Source organism: Epinephelus lanceolatus, chromosome 19 (genome assembly GCF_041903045.1).
Source record: "Epinephelus lanceolatus isolate andai-2023 chromosome 19, ASM4190304v1, whole genome shotgun sequence".
NCBI classification, from domain to species: domain Eukaryota; kingdom Metazoa; phylum Chordata; class Actinopteri; order Perciformes; family Serranidae; genus Epinephelus; species Epinephelus lanceolatus.
In genome coordinates this window covers 5,722,867-5,749,744 of record NC_135752.1, presented here as the reverse complement: position 1 = coordinate 5,749,744, position 26,878 = coordinate 5,722,867, and the positions used below count along the sequence as shown (strand labels likewise).

The window sequence follows — 26,878 nt, the reverse complement described above, 5'->3', positions numbered from 1 at the left end:
AAACATTTTGGTGAACCCTGCAGCAAAGTGAGCCCTCTTCTCCAGAGAGGATCTTTGCCTCCCAGTTTGTTCCTGGCGGCAGAGCAGAGTGATCCGTCTTTCTTCTAAGAGGATCTTTGTCCCATGAGAGCAGGCAGCTGTTCTCCGTGTCCGCAGTGTAAACAATTTTCGCTGGCGATTTGACAGTCACTAGAAGCACATTATGACCCTTTGTAAAAGTTTTTGTGTGGTACCTGTGTTGTACATGAGCTAATGTTAGCAGCTAAGGACTGAGAGGCTGTTCGGTATGTGTGTGTCTGTCTGAGGAGTGTCAGTATATTAACTTGTTAGCCGTAGCCTTGCTGTTCGTCATGTTAATGTTATCGTCAGCAGCCCTGAATAGCTTGTAAAGCTTTAGCATAGTTAGTTAACACATTTGTTATCGGCCCATGTGTTTACTGCTACAGAAAATTAATAAATCTTTGGTTTCCTCTCTGCCGTCTTTTATCACGCTTGCTAACGCTAAGTTAACTTTACCAGCAGATCTGTATGAGGCACAAACTGAGGCTACAGTTAGCAGTGTGTTTCCCCCCTGTCTCGCTGCTTTCCAAACTGCCGGCCGGCTGTCGCTCTACATCACGTAGTATAACGCTGCGTCGTTGGGAGCGCTTGTTTTCATGCAGATGATGTCCCGACTCCCGGCACGGGCGGGGCCAGCAGAATCGCCGTCATTGAAAAATTAGATCGCATATGCATATAAATCGAGATCACGATTTTATTACGATTAATCGTGCAGCCCTAGTGGACACCCAAGATAAGTGTCACCAATTTAGTATCTGACCAAATGTCTCCCCTTCTGTTCCTGAGTTATGATGTTGAGTAATGGCCAGAAAAGTGTTTTTGCAGAACATTATGATGCCACAGTAAAGCTGACCTTTATCCTTTTGGATATATAATGTCATCACTTTATCATTTTATCCTATTAGATATTTGTGTGAATTTTGTTTTTCATAATTAGCAAATGAATTCTTAATTTTTTCCCAAAAACATGTTTTGTGAGGTCTCAATGACCTTTGACCAACAATTTCTAATCAGTTCATTCTTGAGTCCAAGTTGACGTTTGTGCCAAATTTGAGAAAATTCCCTCAAGGTGTTCTTGAGATATGGGAAAGATATACAGATGTATGGATGAAAGAACGGACAACCCAAAAACATAATACCTCCGACCATGGCTGTTGCTTAGCCTGGAAATCCAGACCCAAATCTAGAAAGATTTAGGGTCTGGCTATGAGTAATGCAAATGGCCCCACTCGAGGGGCGGCACCAATCATGCATTTGAAAATATCACTGCACTCAATTGGATAACATTACGACCAATTACAACAATACACAGGGTGACGTATCCAGAGCTTAGCTACCAGCAGAGCTAACTGGTAGATTAGACTCTTGCCGTATCCGGTCGGCAAAACAGCAAAAACGTCCTTCTTGCAAAGGAAAGATTCGAGCGCCGTCTTCTGTTTCTCTTTTAGAGAAAAAGCCAAGTCTAACTCGTTCATTGTAGCGGCCAAAGCTGTTTCAAACAACTGGTGTTCATCTGTAGCCATCTTGCAATGTTTACTGACTGATTCCGGACTTCGTCGCCGCAGCGCTGTCGTCATCTGTTTAGCTCGCCTCTGGCCCACCTTTATCAGATACACCGATATGATTGGTGCAGCTCGGCTACAAGGGCATGGGTAATGAGCATCATTACTGATTGCCAGAGTGACTCACTGAGCAAATTCAAATTGTGCTCTCGCGAGAACTCTGGATTTCCAGGGTAGCTGTTGCTGACATGGGGGCATAAAAGAGACAGCTGGATTGGACCAGGAAGACAGTGGGTAATGTTACAGGGTTAATGTTAGTCAATTAGCACGTCTATACTGTAGTATACCATAGTTACAATTTTTGATAATAATTACACAAAATTGTGTATTTAAATATTTTATAGATTAATGCTAGTGCAGGCATCTTGACACTCTTGCTCTCTTTTTTGGGGAAATTCAAACTGAGCTCATATAGTCTCACCAGCTGCAAACATTTATACTTTACCCGTGATTAGGCATAAATGAGAGAAATCAGCACAAGGGGCAGGTTTCACAAATATATTTTAGACTGTCTTGTAGTGTCCGGCCAGTCTTCATTTTACTCTTAGCTTAGTCAAATGCCTTAAGAAACTTTCACAAAAATAACTATAGATTTATGTCGACAAAGTTAGCCAACCTACCCCCAGGTTAACTCAAAACTAATAGCCATGTTTCCATGGTAACAATTACTGATACCTGCGGACCAGAGGCACAAAACAACAAAAAAGAGAGGAAAACATGGCTCATAATTTATGGTTTGCCAACATGTTGTGAGCGAGAATTGAGATGAGAAATAGTGTTTAGAGACCACAACAACCTGAAAATATGCATCACTGAAGCCAAGTCTATTTTTGTTTAAGAAAGAAAAGAACAGCCCAAAGTAATAATCTGGGGAAAGAAATGTACAAGAAGGAGACATGATAACTGAGACATAAAGCTGCAAATCTATTACCTCAGGCAAACCTGAGAGGAGGGAGGACTCAACTACTCATATGATCTCTACAAGGGAGATTCCCAGAGTGTTCTCCAAATAATGTTCAGCTCACAGCTTAGCACAAAATGTAGGATATGAATCACTTTCTCAATCCAAGACTTATGAGTTTGCCACACCCATAGCTGTTGTGGCTTTTCAAGGAGAAACAGGACATTTCTGTCACAATACTCAGAATATTACAACAGAAATACTGTCAAAGAGAGAGCAGTAGCAAAACATATAGTTCTAGTGAAAAAGTAAATAAGCATGCAACTGTTGAAATCAAGGAATATGAACAGTTACAAAGAATGCATTATGCATCACAACAGGTTGCACCAGCCTATAGTATTCTCAGAAGATAATGACCTTGCAACAAGCTGAGACCACATAACAATGCCCGGTTGTGAGGAAGAGGCCCTCCCTGAGAATACAAAGATATACATGGCTCAAAGCATTCTGTGGAAGGAAATACTCTCTGTTTCTCTATTGGGAGGATTCATGATCCCAGTAACATTAAGGACAACTGAGATCAACTGTTGGGTGGCTTGACCTCTCATGACTACAAAAAATGTAGAGCAAGAATGAGACAGTGCATACTAATTGTCTTAACCAATAGAAACACAGAATCTTATCCAATAAAGTTGATCTTCAGTCATCATCACTTCTAAAACAATAAATTGAGAGCAAATAGTCTTAAGGCAATTGATTATTTGCAGCTACACCTTAAGCACAAACAGACACCAGGATCTCATGACCCTGACATAACAGAGCTCTGCAAACAGTGTTGTTTACTGTTTGTCTGAAACATAGGCTACTATATGTGACATTATTGTGACTATATCTGCAGTTCTCTGAACTGTAGCAGTGATGCTCAGATGTACACACGTGGAAAGGTAAAGAAACAGGCAGCCATTAGCTAAATGGTGGAACATGCACTACCTCTCAGCTATGTCTAAACAGAGTCATCAACTCTATTTATATTGAGGTGGCACATACAGTACAGCACATGGTCACATTTTACGTACAGCTGTGCTTTATTATATAACCTCATACTGGGGTAATAAAAAAGAGGACTGAATGAAAACTTTCCATCTGTGCAGAACAGTGTAAGACTCCTAAGTAAGTGTTAAGGAAGTGCACTTTTCAAACTAGTCGTTTCCTCTGTAACAGCTTTTTTGAATGGAGGAATTTATGTAACATTGCAAGATGCCCCTGTAACTGTGTTTGTTAAAATTTTATTACAATGAATTCATTGTCTAACCACAGCTGAGCCTTTCTCGAACACTACAGCTGGTATAGTTAGACTCAATAACAGTCACACAGCCGCCATCTAATATTTAGCCACGGTTAAGGCTGAGATGAAGTAGTGTCACAGCCAAATGTTCATTTGCACTTCTGTTTCAAATTATTTGATTAAATTGCAGTTTCCAAACAGGAAACCAACCCCATCTATTGGAACTGTATAATTAAATGATAATTTACAAATTTTCTACTGAAAGGTGGGGGTTTGATGATCCAACAATCTGGGTAATGTGTCAATTCAATGATCCAATATCACTGATGCAAAGTGAAAACATCAATCTATATCATAATCTTTATATACGCCATTATTTTGAAATTCCCATGGCACGTCTGTGTCACGGTCAGACAGCACCAGGCAGATAATGGCAAGCAGCCAAGCAAAAGAAAAGGATATTTACTGCCCTCTCAGAAAAAAAATCAGCAGTGTGGAAATATTGGGAAATCTGGAGAAAAGATGGGTCTACAGATGAAGTATATGCCATATCTAAACAATGCAGCCAGATGAAGTAGTCAGAAAACATGACAAACCTGGCAGGGGATCTCAATCTGCTAACTGGTTTCTCTCGCTACAGCAACTTTAGCTGCTCTGTTTCAACAATGTTAGGCTGTGGACTCAAATTAAACCATGCTGTTCTGTCAGGATATGCAGTGACTTAAAGCAGCAGCAAGTGAGAAAAAGTATACATAATACATGTAATTTGTTAAGCTATGAGAATGTACGCTAGCACCTAGGCTAATTTATGCAATCTAAAAGTTCTTACAGTGACTAGCAAAAACAATTGTTTGGTCTATGAACCTTAACAGTTGTTACTGATCTAGATTTTCTACTTTTGTTAAATATTTTTGCTGTCAAGTCATGTTTTGTGTGTGACAGTAGAGTTAACTTAAAGTAAACTTATCTCCAATTAACTGGTTGCAATTATTTACAATTATTTACAATTATTTATGTGTGTGGGTTTTTTTGTTTTTTTTTTCCTTTTATGGCCAAAAGCAAAAAAGGGTGGCAGCTGCTTCTGTAACCAATTGTGTTAAATGGGCATATAATATTGTTTCATAATGTCTCAGACTCCTCAGTTGAATTAAATTAAAATTGTATCATTGTGGCAGACTTTGTGGTATTGGCAACTATCATATCACTGTCCAAAGAATCGATATAATATTGTATGGTGATGGAACTAGTGATTTACACCCTACTGAAAGGTATATTGTATAACTAGTATGAAATTTTAAAAATACATCTTTAATTTTGATCAAATGTCATGTCAGATGTGTCACAACAGTTACACATGGCTGTCAATACGTATAAATATTCAATAACAGATATTATGTACGAAGGTACTAGTTTATGTGGTGCAACCCCAATCAATTTATTGGCGTGTTAATCTCTATTTAATAAACATTGACGCAATAACTAAACACAGTTTGAACCTACAAACAGCTGGTGCAACTGTCTCAGGTATTTGACGGCAAATACTACATTCAAATTAATCACAACAAAATAAGGAATGGACAGACTGTTATGTCATTTTAAAGCAAACATAATAACCAAGCAATGCCTCTATAAGCAGCTTAGAGTTCTGCTGTGAAACAATCAGTGGTAAACTCTCAGTTGCATTGTTTAAAACCAGAAGCATCTTCCATCAGGACAGGGCGTTATAACCTTAACGTCTGAACACCATGCAACATAATGATACATCGGCACATGTACAATGACCTGATAGAGGACAGCAGCTCTGCTAAGTGACTGCAGGTCACCATGTGTTGTAAGGTTTGTACATCACAAAGGAAGTTAAGACACGCTTTATAGAAGTTACTGTGTTTCCCAATATATTTCCACTGTGTTTCATCATCCTCTTTCCTTTAAGGCTATTTGAGAAAAATTATTTGCAGTAATTTTCAAAAAGGCCTTTTGTGTTTGGATTATTGCATCCCTGTAACAAAAGGCACAGGACAAGAAATGTTATGTTTCTGTTTTGTTTGATTGGTTGCTTTACAGGTAGATCTCACAATAGTAAGTATCACGAGCAGCTGACTTTCAACTCATAAAAGGAAGAAAGATAACTGCAATTGCATCTTGCTATCTGTGCACTGGGTCAAAGTCTGAAGTTTAGAGGTGTGCAATTTGTTTTAGTCTGACATTTACTTTTCACGTGACTATACAAACATGGAATATCAATTAATCAATATTTTTAAAACAGAAAGAAAATAAAGGCAGGGCTACTTGAGGAGCAGTATGTGATGCAGAAAATGCTTTTTCCCATTCCGAGCAGAGACTATTAGGCATATTCAGACTGCCTACTTGTAATGACTAGTGAGGCAGCAAACAGTATAATCTGACAATTTTAAACCCAAAGCACAACAAACAAACTCAACTGCACAAACACTGTAATCCTTGCAACCTTTTGCCTTCATTCTCCTGACTCTGGTTGGTGCACCAAACAGAAATACTAGCCTGTGAAAACTGTGGAGGGCTGCCAAAGCTGGCCAGAGTTTCATCTGATTTTTTTGGTCGGCTGAGCTTTGGCCATCATTACATGCCAATTATAAATGATCGTCTGGGTAATCAGTAAGGCCATATTTCCTGTTCCATGCATATCTGAATTTAGGCAACTTATAAGGCAGCTCATGATAAGCTCTGTCATTTAGTGGATATTAGTCAAATTTCTGCTCGTCCAAAGCAATGATTTTAAAAGTGGGTGTCAGTCCTTTAAATGCCAACTTTATTACATGGAAAGCACTGCGCTAAGCCAATAACAGTTAGCTCTCTGTGTGCGCAGCAGGTAGCACACACGTTGCAGTTTTGGCAGCTGCCAGTGCCCTTTCACCTACCATTCCTCCCTCCCCACAGCAGAGAGAGAGCCATGCAGAGCTTTTGAGAGCAAGATCAAACCTGACCTGCCCCTCCTTCCTCCATCCTCCTCTACACCCTCAGCTTCACACACACAAGGTGGACAGTACCAACAATCCTTTGTTGTCAAAGCAAAGAACAGACGGCAAACAAGAAAAAAAAAAACAAAGGTAGAATGCACAACACGCAAAGTCGGTTGTGTTTACCAACTGAAAGATGAGGCGACCTTAATCTGAACGTGTGACAACCAGAGACTTTATTTCTATACTGGTATGTTTTGGTTTATTTGCTATTACACCATCATACTATTGAGAATACTGAGTCGAATATTAACAAAACAACCATGTCACTTCGATTGAACATAAGATTGCACAATCATGCATCCTGAAGCCTCTCTGGTCTTTGACACCATGTTAACCACAATATCCGTTCAACTAAACACCCCTTCCTATCAATGACAAAAATGCATTTTACTAATCACTAATACATTAAACCTGCAATGTCCAATGTTTTTGAGTGCTTGTGGGGGAAACAAGTTATGAATACAACACTAAGTTTATAAGGCAAACTTAGTATCAAACAGTTACCTATTTACACACCCAGCAGTTACAGAGCAACACTAGCATTCAAGATTTTGACCACCTGACGAATGAAGAGCACTTTTTACGCTGCCCGTTAAAGGCAAGACTGTTATTCCACCTTGATGTTCTATACAACAGTTACGAACACAGAAAAGGGGGACAGAGTTGCCTTGTCTTTAAGCTAGCAGGGGACATTATAACAACGCCAAATCGATGTCTGTGTGCAAGGGGCAGCCAGCACGCAAGACAGGTATTATGTTTGGACAATGTTTTATGTGTGCTATCCACCATAGGGAGATTTAAAAAGTAGCTTCCAGTAGTTAGCAGCTAACTCAAAGAAGAACAGCAGCCAAAAAATGTCCACAAACTGGGAACACAATGAGGCCTGGGAGCTCCTTACCCTCCAAGCAAAAGACGAGATCAATCACCATATAACAGAGACGATAAATTATTGTCACTGCCGTGCTGTGCCATTGTTATTGTTTAGAAAGCACTGCCCAAGCTTATGTTATAAGTCACACTAGAAGCGGACACTGTTGTGTTTCAAGTCAGGCTCGTCATGCCCCTTTCCCTTCGGAACACCTGCATGCTATCTAAAATTACACACTGCTGCAGCATTATGTCGACATGGTTAGGGTCTGTGTAAAAAAGCAAATCCAGTGTAATAAAGGGTCTTTGCTGCGGATCACTGTATAAGTAGGGCTTCAGTCCAATATACATTCTCCTTAAGCTCTGTTTTTGGTCTCTACCAACTCCTGAGGGAAATAGTTGGCTCTTTAAGCTACAAGATTCAATAAAAGGCTGTCATTAAAGAATGAGTGGAAATAAGGAAAAGGAAAGAGCCAGGCACAATCAAGTCAGACAATGTGCAAAAGAAAGTATGGGAAAACAAGATGTAATGCACGTAAGGAATGGTTCCAGCATACTGTGGATAAGACTGATAGTGCAGAAAGTAGAGCAAACACCCAGTAGGAGTTTCACTCTTGCTATGACCTTTACCAGCCAAGACTGCATAAACTGGAGGTGGGGAAAGACACCTTGCTACAGAGAAGAGAGTCTTTTTACTATACCGCTATATACACAAGCATACAAAGCTACCTAAACAAGCTGACAAACAAAAGGACAGAACAGCAGGAAGAGTTGTATATCCTACACAGGCAAATGCATGGATGAAAGAGCAAGAAAAGCAAGGCTGCACACAGGGACAGTCTCCAAGGTCAAGTAATAAAGACTCTAATAGTCCATGCCTAGGAAGACACTGGTTTCACATGCTTCTATGTGGTCTACACTAGATCACTAAGCTTGGCTATGAAAACAACCCATGTGAAAGCACATAAGCACCAATTTATATCCCTTTCTTGTTACTTTTGTCAACAATCTATTTAACATATTATTGTATACTACTTATTATGGTGTACCTATCATGGTTCTGCATTACAAAAGGTGAAGAGAGTTGTGTCCTCATTTAAAAAATAAATTGTACCACAGGGAAAATTAGCAAACGCATTCACACCCCAGGATATTAATTCCCTTTGAAGGATTTGAGAGGAAGTGTTGTTTATCATTTCACTGAGATGGATGAAAGGAACCTTTTACAAGTGGGAACAAATTGTTAATAGTGTCTTTCATCGGTTGCTAAGACACGATGAGTACACATTTACAGTAAAACAGGAAGACAGACCCCATACATCAAGAGGCTTTACACTTCACCTCTTTCCAGTCATCGCTGACCTTTGTTTCCCTCAATGCTGTCCCTGCCATTGTTTCTGAGAACAACTCAGAATAACGTTGACTGGTAATAATCAAATCATACCTTTCACACTACAGGGAAACAGCTTTAAGAGGACCATCAAGAATCCCCCTCTTTATAACTTAGGTTTGGTTTCTATCAAGAAACAACTGTTTTCTTGGATACAGTCCAGACAGTCTACACTGAATAACAAAGGCCTGCAATATTCAGCTTTTAAAGTCAAAATCTGTAGCTTTCTGCTTTCAGAAGTACACCACAGACAGCAGAGTGGTGCTTGTTACATAATCACTGATCATGGTTGGTATTTTATTATCTAACAGAGTGAAATGTCATTAACCAACAGGGCATTTCAATGAAAAAATGAGTTCCCCCCCCCCCTCCTCCATTTTAGGTTGTTCAGAGCAATTTTCCTTAATATGGACTTTTAGTCTATGACACAAACTATAAAAAAAACTGAACCATGTTAAAGAACCTAATGTTACTGATGCTTCATGGCTCAACAAGGTAAATCTGGGAGAGCTTTATTTTATTGGCTGATCCTACAGTAAGTCCCGACCCCCCTACTTTCTATTGATAGGTCATACAGGCATGACAAAAAGAAACATGGCACACAGGCCTCCGAACTGCGACCAAAATGGTCACATACGCGACCACTTTTATTGAGTGTACGAGTTAAAATTTTACATGATTGTATTTATTAGAGTGCATGATACAGTCTAAAGTCTCTACAGAGACAAAGATAGTGACAGCTGTCTCATATACATGGGTATAACAAGGGTTAAATGAGCATCGGCAGGTCTGCATTACTGTATGTATGTCTGGTGTATGAAATGTCTCTATCGTCACTGTGCTGCATGTTTACAAACTAATCACCAGGCTCCATCTCATTCCCTCTTTCTCTACCTGCAGTTCTCGATTGCGATGTTTATTACAATTTTAGTGATTTCTGCTGCTTTCACGTACGACAAAGCCCCACCCACACACCACAGCAGCAACTCCATCCTGTCTGTGGCCTGGCAGCTACAGTGTGACTGATCAAATAGTGCTGTGGGTGGAACACTGAGCAAGGCTTTAGAGTTGGTACTGCAGAGCCATCACAAAGAACAATATGGCTTCAAGATGCAGACAGCAAGGACCAGCACATGTGATGGAAGGATATGTTAGCGTTGTTAACTTCAATGTATGAGGCAAAACATCCCGAACTGAGGTTTCTGGCCTCAATGAAAAAGGAAGAGGCAGAGATCAAGTATGACAAGAATATCAGTCAACATTGCTCCAGCACTGCTAGGTGTGTGCCCACATTTCCCTTCTGGGGTTTATTAAAGTATTTAATCTATGTATTTATAACTGAATACAGTCCATGGTGCTGACGTAGTTTCTCTTTACTATACATTGTTACCTTGGGGTGGCATGTAGTCTAACAGAGATAATATAAAAACTGAATGTTAGCCTTGATCTTATCTGGCTAACGATAACTCAGAAGCCTTTTCAACTCTCATTATGCTACCACAGAAATAAGGTGGAAGCAAACCTTGCTGATGTTAGTGATCTGACATTAGGTTAACCCCTCCTGTAGCTGTACATTAGTTAGATAGTTAGCTAGCATTTTGCTTACATTAGCTAACATAAGATGTTTCTATATAGCCTACAGCGTAATGTGTCTGTGAAGATAGTGACAGTTCCCCAGCCACATCTTTTAACCTTCTTCAACGTTTGCTTTTTCCTCCACATCGACAAGCCTGGCATACAGCATATTTAAGCACAGTAACACAGGAGAGGGGAAAGTTAATCAAGGTTATGTTGGGTTCCAAGCTTGCTCAACTGTTATTGGAGCATAGAACGAAAAAGGGGCAGGACTTAGGAAGGCCTCATTGTCAGCTGGTTTGAAAAATGCATTAGAAGAAGATTGTTGCTGCTGTTTCTGTAAACAGCAAGACATTTTCCACCATTTATTTTCTTAATAGCATATAAAACAAACACATTGTGTGATTATACAATGCCATAGTCGTTTTATGCAATGCTTACCTACTGACCTCTTGAGATAGGGAACATGTTCATCACTCTTTTTCTCAGGGTCAACTGCAGAAGAGCAAACTATGTTCTGGCCGACCTCATCACCCAACATCTGTCTACTTCAACTCTCCCCGAATTCCACTCTGGCCTGAATCTCTCTTGCCTTCGCTCTCTGCACTGAGGATCTTAGTGTTTACTCGTCAGGAAAACAGCACACTTGAAAGTCTCAAACAGAAACAACTCTCCACAGGATGCTCATCATTTTAGTAGAACACATTATTTTTCTCCTTACACTGACACTGTCCCTTCATTAACTAAGGAAAATCTTCAGCTTTGACTTTTTCAACTTAGTGTGCTCTCACAGGGGAATTCAGTTTCCTGTGTTGATGTGATCTAAAGCTGGAGGAATACAGCTGTACTTTCCTTCTCCAATTTTCATACAATTGACCATGTTAAGATCTCTTATCTTCAGCATGTAAAGAATTAACCATGCATTATGTTTTCCACCAAGGAAGACATGTTTTCCTGCATTTTAGACACCTAAGGGATTCATTGTATACATTCCATCAAAGCTGTTGTACCAGTGGGCCTTAGGCCAGGGAACAACTGATTACATTTTGATCATAATGTGCATCTGGGAACAACCAGGGTTATTTTGATTCAACCATGACACTTAAAACAAATAGTTTGTTTTTTTCCAACAATCTAATTTAAGTCTAACTAGCAGCTTAATTCTGCACGCCAAATATTTCTCCTATTTCAGCCAAGAGTCTTTTTTATTTCTGCAATATGGGTAACAGTAACATTGCCAGGAGAGAGTGAATGATCTGGCTGTCAGCTTGCCCTAATAATCTCATAGCTGGTATGAAATGCCTCCACAGTTGTGGCGACAGTGTATGACTGAATGTATTACACAGACTGACATTACCTAGTTTGATCTGGTTCCTCACCCTCTTACTAATTATTTACCTCAGGCTGTATTTTGATTCCAGCCTACAGAGCTAACAGTCCTACACCATGCTAACTGTCTAGATTAATACTAAAATGTAATTGTTAGCAGGTATAAGGACATCTTTATGTGTTATTTATTGTACAGTATTTGTCAACAATTATACCTTCATCTTTGAAAACATATTTTATATTATTCCAACTGTGTCCTACTCTATTGTCAAACATCGCTTCTTTGGACAGTAGTCTTCCCTTATGGGTGCCTACGGGAGGAGTCCTAGTTGTTGACAAACACACTAACATGCATTTGTAAACAACTTCATTATAAGTTTTCAGGAACCATTTATGAAATAATTATAATTGATACTGATTAGGTTCAAAACCTTTTAGTCCGGGTCAATGTAACAAGCCGCCAAGCCTTGTAGATTTGTTTCTCGTAAATGGAACATCTCAATTTTAAGAATTAAACGGTAAATATTTTCTTAATTGTATCCTTTAAAAACTCCAAATGAAGATATAACCTTCCTATTTTCTCAAAGCAGCATGGCCAAATTCAAAAAGATAAAAGAACCGGACATACACTATGTGTAAGTATGCATGCAAGTGTGATTGTTCATAAGGAATTAAAACAAACACATATGTCAATATCACTTTACATAAAAGCTAAAAAAAAATAAATAAATAAATAATTTACAGGAACTTTGGAATCACCCCACTTTCTAATCCAATCAGCAGTGTCAACTGTCACTTACCTTGCCTCCCTCCGATGATGTAAGCTGACCTACACGTATATCCCGTCCTAGAGACATTTTGTTTAGGTACCTTACGACCTTACGCTCCTGTGTCACTTCAAATGCTCAGTCATATTAGATGGTGTTAATTAAACCCAGACGTGCATGCATATAAGGGACAGAAGAGTCAAAAATCAGAGATGGATCCTGGAAAGAAGGAGTCCACAGTAGGAGTGAAAAGAGTCTTGACCAGATTGTATTAATCCTCTTTCCACAAAGCATGCACTGACACTGGACGTCCCTCTAATCACCCTGACTGGCAGCCTGCTTAAATAAACGGCTGCTTATTCAGGGGGCAAGCCACAGGAACACAAGCACTGCATCAACAGAGAGTTAAACATTGTCAAACAGAAGCAAATATTGATATACAAAGAGCACTGGTGCAATGCATCATAGTTGCCCATCCAGATTTAGGGAATAGGCCCCCAAAGAGACAGATGGTAGAAAGGAAATACCTCTGGATACGACCGGCTTGACATGGATGTTTAAAATAAGGAATTAAATGAAGAATACCCACTAAAATTGGGTCATTTAAATCTCTTTTAAAAATCTCCAGTCGAATCACCAATTTCTTTGTCAAATCACCAAAGTCCTACTGGTTTTTCTCTTGCCCCTACATCAGTGCAAGATAAAATGATCGCTGACAACGTGTGCCAGCTGAGCCTTTGTTTTCTTCTAAAAAGCTCTGCAACACCCAACCCAGCAGCAAACACAGCTCATCCTCAGTAGTTGCCTTTGCTTTTACCAAAGCAAACTTCAAACTGATGACTGTGCATTTCCTGACTTCAAGTCAGCCACTGATTTCCATCAATTTCAGTAATGTAATAAGAACAACCTCCAGAGACTTGAAGCCTGCTGTTTGTAAAGGATACTTAACTTGTTGCTGGATAATAGAGTGAAAACAGGGTCTGAATTGTAGGTAAAATGCTCCATCAACATATCAATAAACGAACTGAACTGCTTTCTAAGTCTGATATAGCCCCAAGCAGCTTGTGTGTAAAGTGTTACTGGCCAATCCATTGCAAAAGATTAACAAATACAGCCAAGATCAGTGGCCACATTTGACCCTAAATCTGTTACAATGTTCAGTAAGGTATTTTGGAACAGCATAAAACAGGTCTGATCTTAAAGTGGCTCTCAAGCCATTTAGTATTGCACTTCCATATAGTTGGGGGACTTGTAAGAACCAGATTTAAAAGTAAATTGTCAAAATAGAAGCAGCAAAGATATCCTGATTTTTAGCCCCTAGTGTGAGTCACACCCCAAATACCCTGGATCCCATAATTCCTGTAAGGAGATTTAATAGTTTTGAGTGCTCACATCTTTCAAATGCCACAACTTCAGTTTGCAACACAGGCTTTCTGTTCAAAGGCAAATGTATTTTCCAAAAGCAGACCTTTAGTTGCATTAATTTGGCAGACACTTTCATCCAAAGCCACTTACATATGAGGTACAATCCAAGCCACAGTAGATCAAGGAGAAGCCTTTAAAAGTAGAATATACAATTTCATTCATCAGTACAATTAAAAGCAATCTCCACATTAAAATGTGGAAGAAGAGGTGGTTGTTAGATATTTCAATCATGATGATTCAACTCTTGGCCAGCTGCTGCCTTGAAACCAAATCTAGAAAGAGTCACTTCCTTTACAGCTGCCAGATTCATACCAACAAAAACACACACTGGAGTTTGGTGGTGTGGCTCTATCCTGTGGTGATTTGAAACAAATCTGGGCTGATCTCACATCAATCTATAATGGCATGTCTACATAGGAGACGCAGTTATAACCGGTCCACACAGCAACCATAACTGGACGCATTTTACTCACACTATATGTAACATGACCCGGAATGTATATTTCCGCTTCAAGTCCATTTTCAATACTGTGCCTGAACACATCATGTGTTGACCATAGACTGTATAAAATAATGGACGTAGCTGGTCACCCATTGGTGTGCAGACTCCTATATAGAAGAGTTGATGCTAGAATGGATGGTCCGTAAAGATGGGAAGGTAAAAGAAGGGGGTGCCAGAAACTCTAAGCTGGTTGTTTTGATGTGAGGCAGAGTGTTGATTTTGACCCATTTTGACCACAGCCACAAAGTTTTTTCTGCCATCGCTGCATCTTAGCAATGTCTGTTGAGTCTACAGCCCCACATTCAGGTGTATGTGGAAACTGGAGGAAAGTGGACTGGGGGCCTTGGACCATGGGCATGGACCGGGCCGACAGCTTGGGTCAGTGGGGCCTGCTGGAGGCTGCTTAGGAGCTGTGGGATAGAGACAGGCGGCTAAAAGTCAAGCCAGGGGTCCATGCCCATGGCCGAGTGACCGCTGTGGGCTGTCCGCCAGTGTCCACACACCCCTGGATGTGGAGCCTCCAACATGCTCATGGGCCCTGGCTCTCCTCTCACCAGCTTTGACTCCCTCTCCAGTCCCAGCAAAGCCTCCAGATTATTCTTTCTTTTCTTTTTTTTTTTTTTACAAACAAAATATATAGAAAGAGTTTATAGAATATGTATGTATGTATGTTTTGTTATAAATTAAAATACCTGGGCCCTGGCTCTCCTTTCACCCGCTATGGCCACCCCTCCAGTCCTGGTAAAGCCTCCAGCAAGCCCCACTGATCCAGGCTGTGCTCTGCTCCTCTGGCAGAGAACCAGAGGGAGGGCAGGAGGGCAGTAGATTCCATACACCTGGATGCTGAGCTGTGGACTTGTCTTTTTTTCCAGGGATCTCATGCCCCTGCTCTCCTAAAGTTTGTTTACAGTGATTTAACAAACAAATGCTTGCACTTAAGCCAATCACAGCACAGTAGGCTGGACTTGTCCCTCCAGACCAACCATTTTAGCATCAACCGTTTTGAAGCCTATAGTTCAGCATTTCAACCATCGCCATCTTGTTTTCTTTTCGGAGCCAGAAGTGGCCATATTTAGACAAAAGGGTGGAGCTGTGGCGGAAAGAGGGGTGGGTCTGACCCAGACTGTGGTGATGCCTCGCAGACAGCCTGTCACTCAAAGCAGTCACGCCTTTAATTATGCGTAACTTTAAGCCTTAATAAAATATAAACAGGTAGGTTATATAAAAATTGACCCCCTTTATAGTTGTCACGAATGGAAAATTAACTAAAGAGAGCTAAACTGTTTTTTTTTTGTATCAGGCTGCAAACATGTTTATTTCTGCTGCATAGTTGGGCATTTTAACATGGGAGGTCCATGGGGATTGACTCGTTTCTGGAGCCAGCCTCCAGTGGTCATTAGAGGAAGTGCAGTTTCTGGCACTTCTATATTGGCTTCATTTTTCAGTTCTACAAGTTGATGAATTTGTTAATTTGTTTTGAATATTTAGATTATTCATTTGGTCTAATATGTCCAATAGTTCACAATCCAAAGGTACTCAATTTACAATGATATACACAACTGAAAAGCAGTTCTGATGCTAAAACTTGTGAATGCATAAAAATTCATTTTCTGTCAATCGGCTACTGAATTATTCTGCAAAACGTTTTAGACTACAGCACCAATAGGAATGATGTAGATGTCAGAAAGAATGAGCACCAAATATGTTATGCTGATCACACTTAGAAAAATGTTATAGTAGTATTACAAAGTGTATGAAACATGTGAATCTAAAAAGGACTTCTGTCAGCCTCCGTTTACTTTATGAAAAAACAATTTTTCTTTATCCTACAGACATTTTCAAACAAACAAATCTCCCTCCACAAACTAAACATAGCCAGACCAAATAACCATGTCTTCCATGAGATAGATGAGCGTTCTGCTAACCCAAACAGGGCAGCTTCAGTTCAACAAAGCTTTCTAGTTGTTTTAATCCTCCAGTTAATGCAGTCTGCTGAGTGCCAGTTGTCACACATGGTTAGTTCCCATTTGAACGGGCTCATTACTCAACTGCAGAGGAGTGTGCCAGTTTGTTCAGACTAAACTGCTCCACACAGAAGTGCTGATATTTCATTTTAGTAAAGACATTTTCTGTTTTGCTTTTATCTTTGTATGTGGGTTGTTTTTTTTTTTTACAGCCCTCTAACATTATTGATTTTGCTTTTAGGGAAGTAATTTGTTATTTGGCCGGAGCAGTAAATGATTTGACTGCTCCATACAGTACATCATTCAGTGTAATATCCAAGCATGGGCAAACATTGGGTTGATATCAGTTGACAGCAGCTGCCTGTTGGTCGAAGGATTGAGATGAATGGATGTAAAGTCAGCGCAATAAAAATGATGGCTCAGAATTTTAAAAAGGATAGAAAAGTGGGGTTAGAAGCAACTAAACCATCAATATACGACAGAATAAATTTGATAGGAAAACTGCGAATCTTTAGAGTTTTTTCACTGAAAACAGCTGCCTGCTGACAGGGAACCAAAACAGTGAAATAGCAGACTGCACAACTAAACAATGAGCTAAAAATCACTATAAAACTCCATAAGCCAAGGGAGGCCTTAGAATCAGGTGTTAATTTTCTGGAGGTTCATCAGAGTTCACAGTTTCATTTGATACATTGTTCTTATAAAATAGTACAGCTGCTTGAAGATCACTATGCTTAAAAACTATTATTGTATTTTTAGGTGGCACAGGCAGTGCATGACGGAGTGCATTTTCCATCTCACTCCATGAGGAAGCTATTCAGTTTATGTTGGTGCTCACTCTGTGTGCACTGAAAACACCTGATTGTCAAGTAACTGCAACACAAACATCTGCAGTCATTGCCAGGACTGAAAGAGTGAACCTGGCATGTGGGAAGAATAGGAATAATCACTGTTGTTGCAAGATGTTCTCAGATCTATGCCAAAACAAGCTGCCCACTAGTTTTTATTACTTATCATACTGTGGTGGAAATACTGTTTTGAAATATCATACATTGCTGAAAGTATGGCATTTGAAGCTGAAACACACTGGATAAGACTAACCTTAAGTGATTATCCAGTGTGGGAAATGCATTTGTTGTTGCAGCAGCAAATATAAACGCAAGAGAACGAAATAGGAAATGGTGGGATTAACCATAACACAACAGGCAATTCCCGTACTCTGCTATCACAACATTAGAGGCAGAGATGAGAGGTATGGGAACAAGGATTTATGATTATTGGGGGATATAAAAGCAGCAGGACACATATAGACAAGGAATACAATGATTAACACACTGGCAGATTGTGTGACTTAGCAAGCAGTGTGCCGGACTCACTGTGTGTTAGGCACAAGTATCATCTGAAACCTACAACTATTTGTAATAGTCCTACATGCAGCTAAAGAACAGAATAAAGCCTCAAGTCACGTTCAAACATGTGTATCAAGGGAGGACCAAAACAGTGCTTTTGATAAAGCTTATGAGAGTATTGTACCAGAAAATTCCTGTTTAACAACTTTGATCAAATCCCTCTGTTGTAAAATTAGCTTTAAATAAAGAACTAGAGCTGCAACAATCGAGTGAAAGAAAATGAATCTGTAACTATTATCTGTTTTAATCAAAACTGCCAAATATTTTATGGTACCAGCTTCTCAAAACTTTGTTCTGCTTGTTTTTGTCATATTTTTAGTAAATTAAATTTTCGGTTTTGGAATGTTGGTTCGACAAAACAAGTAACAGGCTCTGGGAAATTATGGGCATTTTTTATTTTGATTATTCTATTGATTATTTTCTTAATTAATCCTTTAGATTAATTGTTTAGTGTAAAAAAATAGAGCTACAATTATTTGCTGATTTATGAATTAGTTGATTGATAATCAGTTAATTGTTTTTAGCAATTTTTTAAGCAAAAATGTATGAGTATGAAGTATGAAGATTTGCTTATTTCCTTATTGTAGTTTTCTATGATTATAAGATGTATATATTTGGGTTTTAGAGTGTTGGTCTGACAAAACAAGATGTCACCTTGGACTCTGGGATGGGCCTTTTTTGACAATTTTCTGTCATTTTATGGACGGAACGATTAGTTGACTAAAAAAGACAATAATCAAACTCATAAATCAATTATTATAATAATTGTTAACTGAAGCCCTACTGCAGAAAATAGTGAAAAGACATAACAAAACTTTATGAGGCCAAGATGACATCTTCAAATTGCTTGTTTCATCTGACCAAGTTGGAACCAAAGAATGCCACCTGCCAATATGCGCTCACCTTTTCTCTTTGATAACTTAAAATCTAGACGTTCAGGATGTTTTTACCCAGAGCTGAATCATCCGCAGAGGTCTCCTCTTCCAAAACAAACAGACCCAGTGATTATGGGGGGAAAAAAGCATTTTTCAGACACACTCATTGCGAGAGGACTGCAAACTTCAGTGTCCGACGTGAAAAGGTGAACAGCCATATCTAGCGCCAGTGTTTGGTTTGTCCATTCAGGGCTACTGTAGGAACATGGTCATTTAACATGGTGATCACCGTGGACAAGGACCTAGTCCCCAAGTAGATATCAAGCGCTCATTCTAAGGTAACAAAAACACAACAATTTGTTTTTCAGGTGATTATACACTAAAGAAAACATACTTATATTATTTTCAATGTCTGCTAGTATATCACCCTAAATCCTACACACTGGACCTTTAAATGTTTAACTGAGTGATTACTCAATTAATTATTGATCTCCTGTTAATAGAATGTCATTAATCATGTATTTCAATAGAGAAAAACAGATATAACTGCTATTGACACTAATGTCAAACTTGACGTGCACTATATTTGACAGTAGTAGTTCACATCCAGGATTCTTGGGTGAAAATCTGTTTATAAATCTGGACTGTATGCTTCCTATTTTAATCTATTTCTGTTAATGTATCTTGCGCATGTAAGAAAAGGATTATGGATGGGATAATCTCATCCTGACTGCAGATAATTTTCTCTGTCACACTGGACTGATCAGATGTCTGGCATGGACAAAGATTCAGCCACACTGAGAGAGATGTTGTAATGATAGGCATTAGACAAACATTGTGAAAACAGCATGCAGCACCACCGTAGTGGTATCTCAGTCCTTGAAATGCCGCACGATGCTAAGTCTGGAAAGTTGATGTCATGCAAGTTCTCAGAAGACTTTCCTTCTTTAACTCAACAGCAGCAAGACATAGGTCAAAGGTCGGGATTCCCTGATTAACCCTGTAGTAATACCACTGGAAGGCTGCTCTTCACTGGCAGGTCACCTTACCTGCTTTGTGGTGCTTTGGCCAGTGCAGTATAACAGGTCAAATTACATCTCCCCCCTGTGGCCAGCGTCAGAGAGGTCACTGGTTTTCAATTATATTCAAACTGACATTTCAAAAGGGAACAGGAGAAAAGGGCACGGAGTTCATCCAATCCATGCCATCTGTTAAAATTTTGTTTAATTTTAGTAAAATTATTTTTGGAAAATTACACTGCATTTGCTGTCCAAAAAGGAAGCATATTTCAGTCAAAAATATCCAGTACAATGGTTTAGAATAGTTCACTTTGATTGGGAATGAAATAAGAGACCAGTATTAGTCCTTTCATTCGTCTGTGATATCTCAGCTCTATTTAGCTAATGGACTGTCACACTGTTATTCAGCCTAACTGAATTAGTTAGGCTTGCAGTGTTAGCAAACATGACACCATCTCAGGGGGTTTGTTCCAGGGGATGTCTCTGCATGCTGAAGAGTCTGATATGCTTACAAATACTAACAATTGTTGCGTGGCGAAACAAAAGCATGACTATTATTGAAATTAGCTGTATTTCATTTTTGGTCTCTATTTGTCGTGTCCTTACAGGAAATGCAACGTGGATCCTGTCTGCAGGTCTGTGCAATTCCAACTTCAATGACTAAGCAATTGTTTAGTTTTTGGATTCATGACAGGGTTATGTGTCATGCCAAAAAGTACAGATTACTGTAGCTACCTGTTGCTGTAATGGGAACATTGCATCTAAGAAAAACAGTGTGGAGTAATAGATGGATAATGTTGCACAAGCTTCTGTAGTCTCCTAATGCTTATATAGGACTTAGAAAGGATAACAGTTGGCCACACCTGCCTAAAGTCATCCTACATGATATTATGATTTGGTAGATGTTTATAGGTCAGATAGCCGCTTGAAACCTCAAAACACACCCTTGCAAACTGCATTGTGTTCATCTGAGCCAGTCAAACCAGTCTGCAGACAACATCCATGTAAAGTATTATATAAATTAAAATGGCTGAGACATGAATTTTGTCTTCCTCATTTTCCCCATCTGTTTCCTGAATAAACACCACAATAACTTCACACTACTCTCCGAGATTAGTGTGAGTAGCCCCTGTTTGGGCCTCTCATGTACTGTACCACTCATTACATTCAAGTCACAGAGCTAAACATCCAGTTTTCTGGAAAATAAATACCCAACCATTTTTGAAAAACCCAGTAGGTCGTTTAAAGGGGACCTACACTGCGTTTCTGTATTTTCTGTCATACATATAATCAATGTTAGAATGTCGGATGTTCATATTAAACCTGGCCAAAGTTTCTGCTACACCTAATGGCTTTGCTCCATCTCGGCTTTGTCAGTTAAAAGTCCACCAGAAACAGTAGTTTTGGATCAGAACCAGTCCAAGCAGCAGATAGTGGGGTACTTTCCAGAGGGGGATTTGTTGTCAATGAGGAGTGGAAGGAAAGGTTTTGCATGTCGCAAGCTTGTATGTTTTAGTGAGCTTCTTTATCCTTAACGGGAATCAGGGATGATGAGGTCTCCAGTAGTCTCAATGCACTTCACTACTGTTATGGCAAGGTAGACTGCTAAAGACAGCTAACCCCTGGGCCACACTGACCACCGGAGCAGCACTCATCAGCCATGGCTCAGCTACGGAAAATCTACTTTTTCCACTTGAAATGTCAGTTTTCAGCAAGAGTCAGTGACTTTTGATAATCATACTGACATCATACCACCTCTTACCACAGTTTTATGTTTATATCAGTGACAGACATGAAAACATAAAAATATTTATTTTTAACTCAATAATTTTGTCTCTGTTCAAAAATAAAACCCTCTGACAACCTTTCTGCATGCAGAATCTATTCATTTGTTAACATGAGGCTTTTTATTGTAAAATATTTACCATCTAGTTGAAAATGCAGAGGCTTGCACGGCTCGATAAACCAGTGTGGTAATGTTGAAGACTTTTAATTAGGGAAATACAGTATTCAGAGCAGCAGGCAGCTCTGCAGCAGCGCTACAGCAGCAAACCTGTCTGTGTGAACACCGCGTGCATGCAAGCGTTTAGAGTTGTGTTTGCATTTTGTAAAACAAAGGTATGTGGACAGAATTATTCTTTAAAACAGAGGGGGAAAATATCTGTTTTCAAAAATATTTGTACATGCGTAGACAGGGCCTGAGAGTGCAGATGCAGAAGATCCAGAAACGCGGACCAGTCAGAACAGACTGGGCTTTTTAGGGAGAGGGGCTTACAGAGACAGGTGATAAAAGGGAGAGTTACAGACAGAGGATGAATACAGGTAAACTTAGGAAGATAGTATGAGAAAATTAAAGTGTTTTTTTGAGCAATAAAAAATGTAAACATGTTCTGGCAGAAACCCAAAATACAAGTATGAACTTGTCAATGAGCATAATAAGTCCCCCTCACAACACTTACCACAGTTATGAAGGTATTTTCTTAAAGAGATAAAGTGAGGCTGCCGTTTGTGGTGCCGTTAAATTCTGTTGTGTTATGGTGAGTGTTGCATCTGTTATTTAGCCTACCTTCATTGATATAAATGGGGCGGACAAAACATTAGAAACACTTCTTCATTACATGCTAAACAATTCAACAGCACCACAAACTGCAGCCTCCAAACTAACCACAACAATGAATCAGCAAACAGTTTCAACAAAAACTGAACATAAACTTCATGAAGTTGGCATTCCTTGAATGTGTTGTATTGGACTGTTATTCTTGTTCAAGCAGTACAAATTCAGCAAAGACACACACATCATATCCAGCTACCATCTTTGTTTGGATCAGGGAAAAAAGAGGTGCAATTTCAGAGAGAGATTTAAAATCTTTTTGTCAAGTAGCAAATGGAATATTTTTTCATCAAGGCAGTTAGAAGAGTGTTTGGGGAATGCCTTTATATGTTAAGTAATGGTAATACGACAAATTGGAGCTACAGTTAGGCAATCAAATAACATGTATAGGCAGTACCCATATGGCAAACTAGAAGTGAAGCATTTCACATACTGTCCTGAAAGATGATGCATTGATGAGTGTGACTTGTAACTGGAGTTGGTGAAGTCAAAGAAGCTCACAGCATGAATTATACTTAGACTGTGGGCTGCACTGACTCCATGACATGTGCAACCAACCAAACGTGAGCTCAGACACTGAGCTGGTGCATGTGGTTGTTTACAAATATTTTGACAGAGAGAGTAAAATTAATACTGTTTTCAGAGGTGTTGAAGAGATTAAAAGGATTACTGCCATGCTGTGTGATTCTGTAGCCCACTCTCTTTAACCACCAGACAGACAGACTGTGGGCTGCTCTGTATTTAACATGAGCACACACTTCGTACAAACTCTTAGATTTGAATCTTCGGTTCAAATTTGTGGCAGTTTTGGTGTTTACCTTTTCGTCTTCGTCTTCCTCACTTCCTTCATCCCTCGGTGTGTCCTTGTCGTCCTCTACTTCGTTGACACTTTCACATTCCGAGTTGTGTTCATCATCTCCATCTCCAGAAACTTTGATGTCCAGTAAGCGGGCAGGCGTCATTTCTTCCTCTCCCTCGGACAAGGTGGTAGAACCGGACGACGACTCACTTTCGCCGCTTTCACAAGCCAAATAATTTTTCTCCATTTTATCAGGTTACACCACCAATTTCAAAGCAAAGACACCAATTTAAAGAAGCGACGTCAAAAGAAAGCGTACCTTTTAACTGACTTGTCAACGCACCTGTCCACTGAGTTCATTTTCCTTAACAGTCGCGCGCCCATAAAAGGATACCACTTTTTTGACGGAGTAAAAACAATGTCACGACGTCGTGGAACGTCTGTGATACTAAAATACTTATCGACCCTGTCTCATATCAGTGTGGACGCCAGGCTGAGGTCTCCACTTGAGTTAAAAGTTGCCTCTGTTTGGATTTTGTGGCGCGTTACTCCCCAGGCAGCGTGAGTCCATGCTGTCACTGCTTTCACAATGCTCTAGTGGAGCCTGCAGCCCCAAAATAAACCCCGCCCACAACGTGCGGGGGCGGGCCAATCAGATCACTGCAGCTCCCAAACCAAACAGAGGCAGTTTTAATCACCTTTAGGTGCTCAGACTGCACCAGGGGGGTCAATTGGGTTCCAGCGTGGGACTTTTTTTTTTCAGTATTGTTCATTTGGGGGTGGAAACAGCTTTATGGGACCTTTTCCAGGTTTCTGAAACCAGGACATGATGTTTACATGTCAAAAACACAGGCAGGGTACTCTAAAAACACTGAGCATAACCAGGACACCACTAGTGGGATGTGACCAAGTAGAATAAATTTACACAAACACTGTGATTAAGTATGAATTCGAGTTACTTGTACTTACAACACAACTTCATACTGCTACTACACTCAACCTCAGAGACAAACACTGTACTTGTTACTCAACTACATTTGTCTGACAGCTTTAGTTACCTTTCAAATTACAATTTTTTTAAAACCCTTTCTGACCCGTGAAAGCCATGTACCTCCAAATTTGATGATTTTAAATGTGATGAACTGAAGGATTAAGTGTTCCTTTATGTGTTTACAAAATTCTCCTACTTTTGAACAGATTTTTATTCACAAGTTATAAGTATTTTCACAGTATGTTATTGCTACTTCTTAAAGTAAAGGATTTGAGTACATCTTCCACCACTGCTACAAATTATGAATCATATATTCTTATAGTTTAGAGGTCCAGTGTGTAGGATTTAGTGGCATCTAGCGGTGAGGTTGCAGAACTGAAATTACTCCAGTGCATCAAGCATGTAGGAGAATTACAGTGGCCAGCATGAAAACTCACATGGCCCAGTCTGGAGCCAGTGTTTGGTTTGTCCATTCTGGGCTACTGTAGAAACATTACATACTCTGTGGAAGAGAGCCCACTCCGAATGTAGATAAAAAAGAATCATTCCAAGGTAGCAAATATACATTGGTTCTTATTTTCAGGTGAAAAAATTGTGTTAGCTGGAAAATGGCTCTGTGAAAAACAGAGCTTTGGATCCAAAAACATCATATATAATAGTAAAACACTGACAGGGACCATTTTTCTGCAGAATGAGTACTTTCACTTTTGATACTGCAGGTAGCCTACATTTTGCTGACAACACTGACATACTTTTATGTAAGGTTTTAAATGCAGAATTTTTATTTGTAGTACAGTATTTTAACAGTGTGATATTGCTAATTATTTAGAGTAAAAGATCTGAGTACTTCTTTCACCACTGCTATAAATTATGAATTTATTATGGCTTAAATACACATTTTTATTTTAGTCATTTATTTATTAAATCTATCTATCTATCTTAAATCTATATCTATGCATGTACAAATACAAGTCTTAGGACTATGTATATACAGTACTGTATATAGACATCCATATTTACATATATTGTGCATGACCATCCACTTCATGAAACCTGTAACATTAACCACTCTTTGCACTCCGCACCTTGCACTATTGTATTCTTGTTAACAATTTACAGAAACAGTTTACCCTTTGTCTAGATATTGTATATTGTTGTTCATTATTACCTCTTACACATATTCATTTACGCATCTATTTTTTTAAATTACATGTATGTACAGTACAGGCCAAAAGTTTGGACACACCTTCTCATTCAATGCGTTTTCTTTATTTTCATGACTATTTACATTGTAGATTCTCACTGAAGGCATCAAAACTATGAATGAACACATGTGGAGTTATGTACTTAACAAAAAAAGGTGAAATAACTGAAAACATGTTTTATATTCTAGTTTCTTCAAAATAGCCACCCTTTGCTCTGATTACTGCTTTGCACACTCTTGGCATTCTCTCCATGAGCTTCAAGAGGTAGTCACCTGAAATGGTTTCCACTTCACAGGTGTGCCTTATCAGGGTTAATTAGTGGAATTTCTTGCTTTATCAATGGGGTTGGGACCATCAGTTGTGTTGTGCAGAAGTCAGGTTAATACACAGCCGACAGCCCTATTGGACAACTGTTAAAATTCATATTATGGCAAGAACCAATCAGCTAACTAAAGAAAAACGAGTGGCCATCATTACTTTAAGAAATGAAGGTCAGTCAGTCCGGAAAATTGCAAAAACTTTAAATGTGTCCCCAAGTGGAGTCGCAAAAACCATCAAGCGCTACAACGAAACTGGCACACATGAGGACCGACCCAGGAAAGGAAGACCAAGAGTCACCTCTGCTTCTGAGGATAAGTTCATCCGAGTCACCAGCCTCAGAAATCACAAGTCAACAGCAGCTCAGATCAGAGACCAGATGAATGCCACACAGAGTTCTAGCAGCAGACCCATCTCTAGAACAACTGTTAAGAGGAGACTGCGCCAATCAGGCCTTCATGGTCAAATAGCTGCTAGGAAACCACTGCTAAGGAGAGGCAACAAGCAGAAGAGATTTGTTTGGGCCAAGAAACACAAGGAATGGACATTAGACCAGTGGAAATCTGTGCTTTGGTCTGATGAGTCCAAATTTGAGATCTTTGGTTCCAACCGCTGTGTCTTTGTGAGACGCAGAAAAGGTGAACGGATGGATTCCACATGCCTGGTTCCCACTGTGAAGCATGGAGGAGGAGGTGTGATGGTGTGGGGCTGTTTTGCTGGTGACACTGTTGGGGATTTATTCAAAATTGAAGGCACACTGAACCAGCATGGCTACCACAGCATCCTGCAGCGACATGCCATCCCATCCGGTTTGCATTTAGTTGGACGATCATTTATTTTTCAACAGGACAATGACCCCAAACACACCTCCAGGCTGTGTAAGGGCTATTTGACCAAGAAGGAGAGTGATGGAGTGCTGCGGCAGATGACCTGGCCTCCACAGTCACCGGACCTGAACCCAATCGAGATGGTTTGGGGTGAGCTGGACCGCAGAGTGAAGGCAAAGGGGCCAACAAGTGCTAAAC

At 39.6% G+C, this 26,878-nt stretch overlaps 1 protein-coding gene across 6 annotated transcripts in view; it reads right to left on the bottom strand.

The window, feature by feature from the left end:
* Positions 1–23,922, bottom strand: part of mast4 (microtubule associated serine/threonine kinase family member 4) — a 132,675-nt gene extending 108,753 nt beyond the window's left edge. For 5 of the 6 annotated variants that reach the window (XM_033646159.2, XM_078162234.1, XM_078162232.1 and 2 more), the window contains exon 1: positions 23,359–23,922. In XM_033646159.2, the coding sequence (XP_033502050.2) occupies positions 23,359–23,586 (228 nt within the window). In that variant the 5' untranslated portion in view covers positions 23,587–23,922. Of the gene's footprint in view, positions 1–12,768; positions 13,056–23,358 lie in introns of those variants that run through there. The other variant, XM_078162235.1, reaches the window with a different exon arrangement.
* Positions 23,923–26,878: the final 2,956 nt, after the last annotated feature.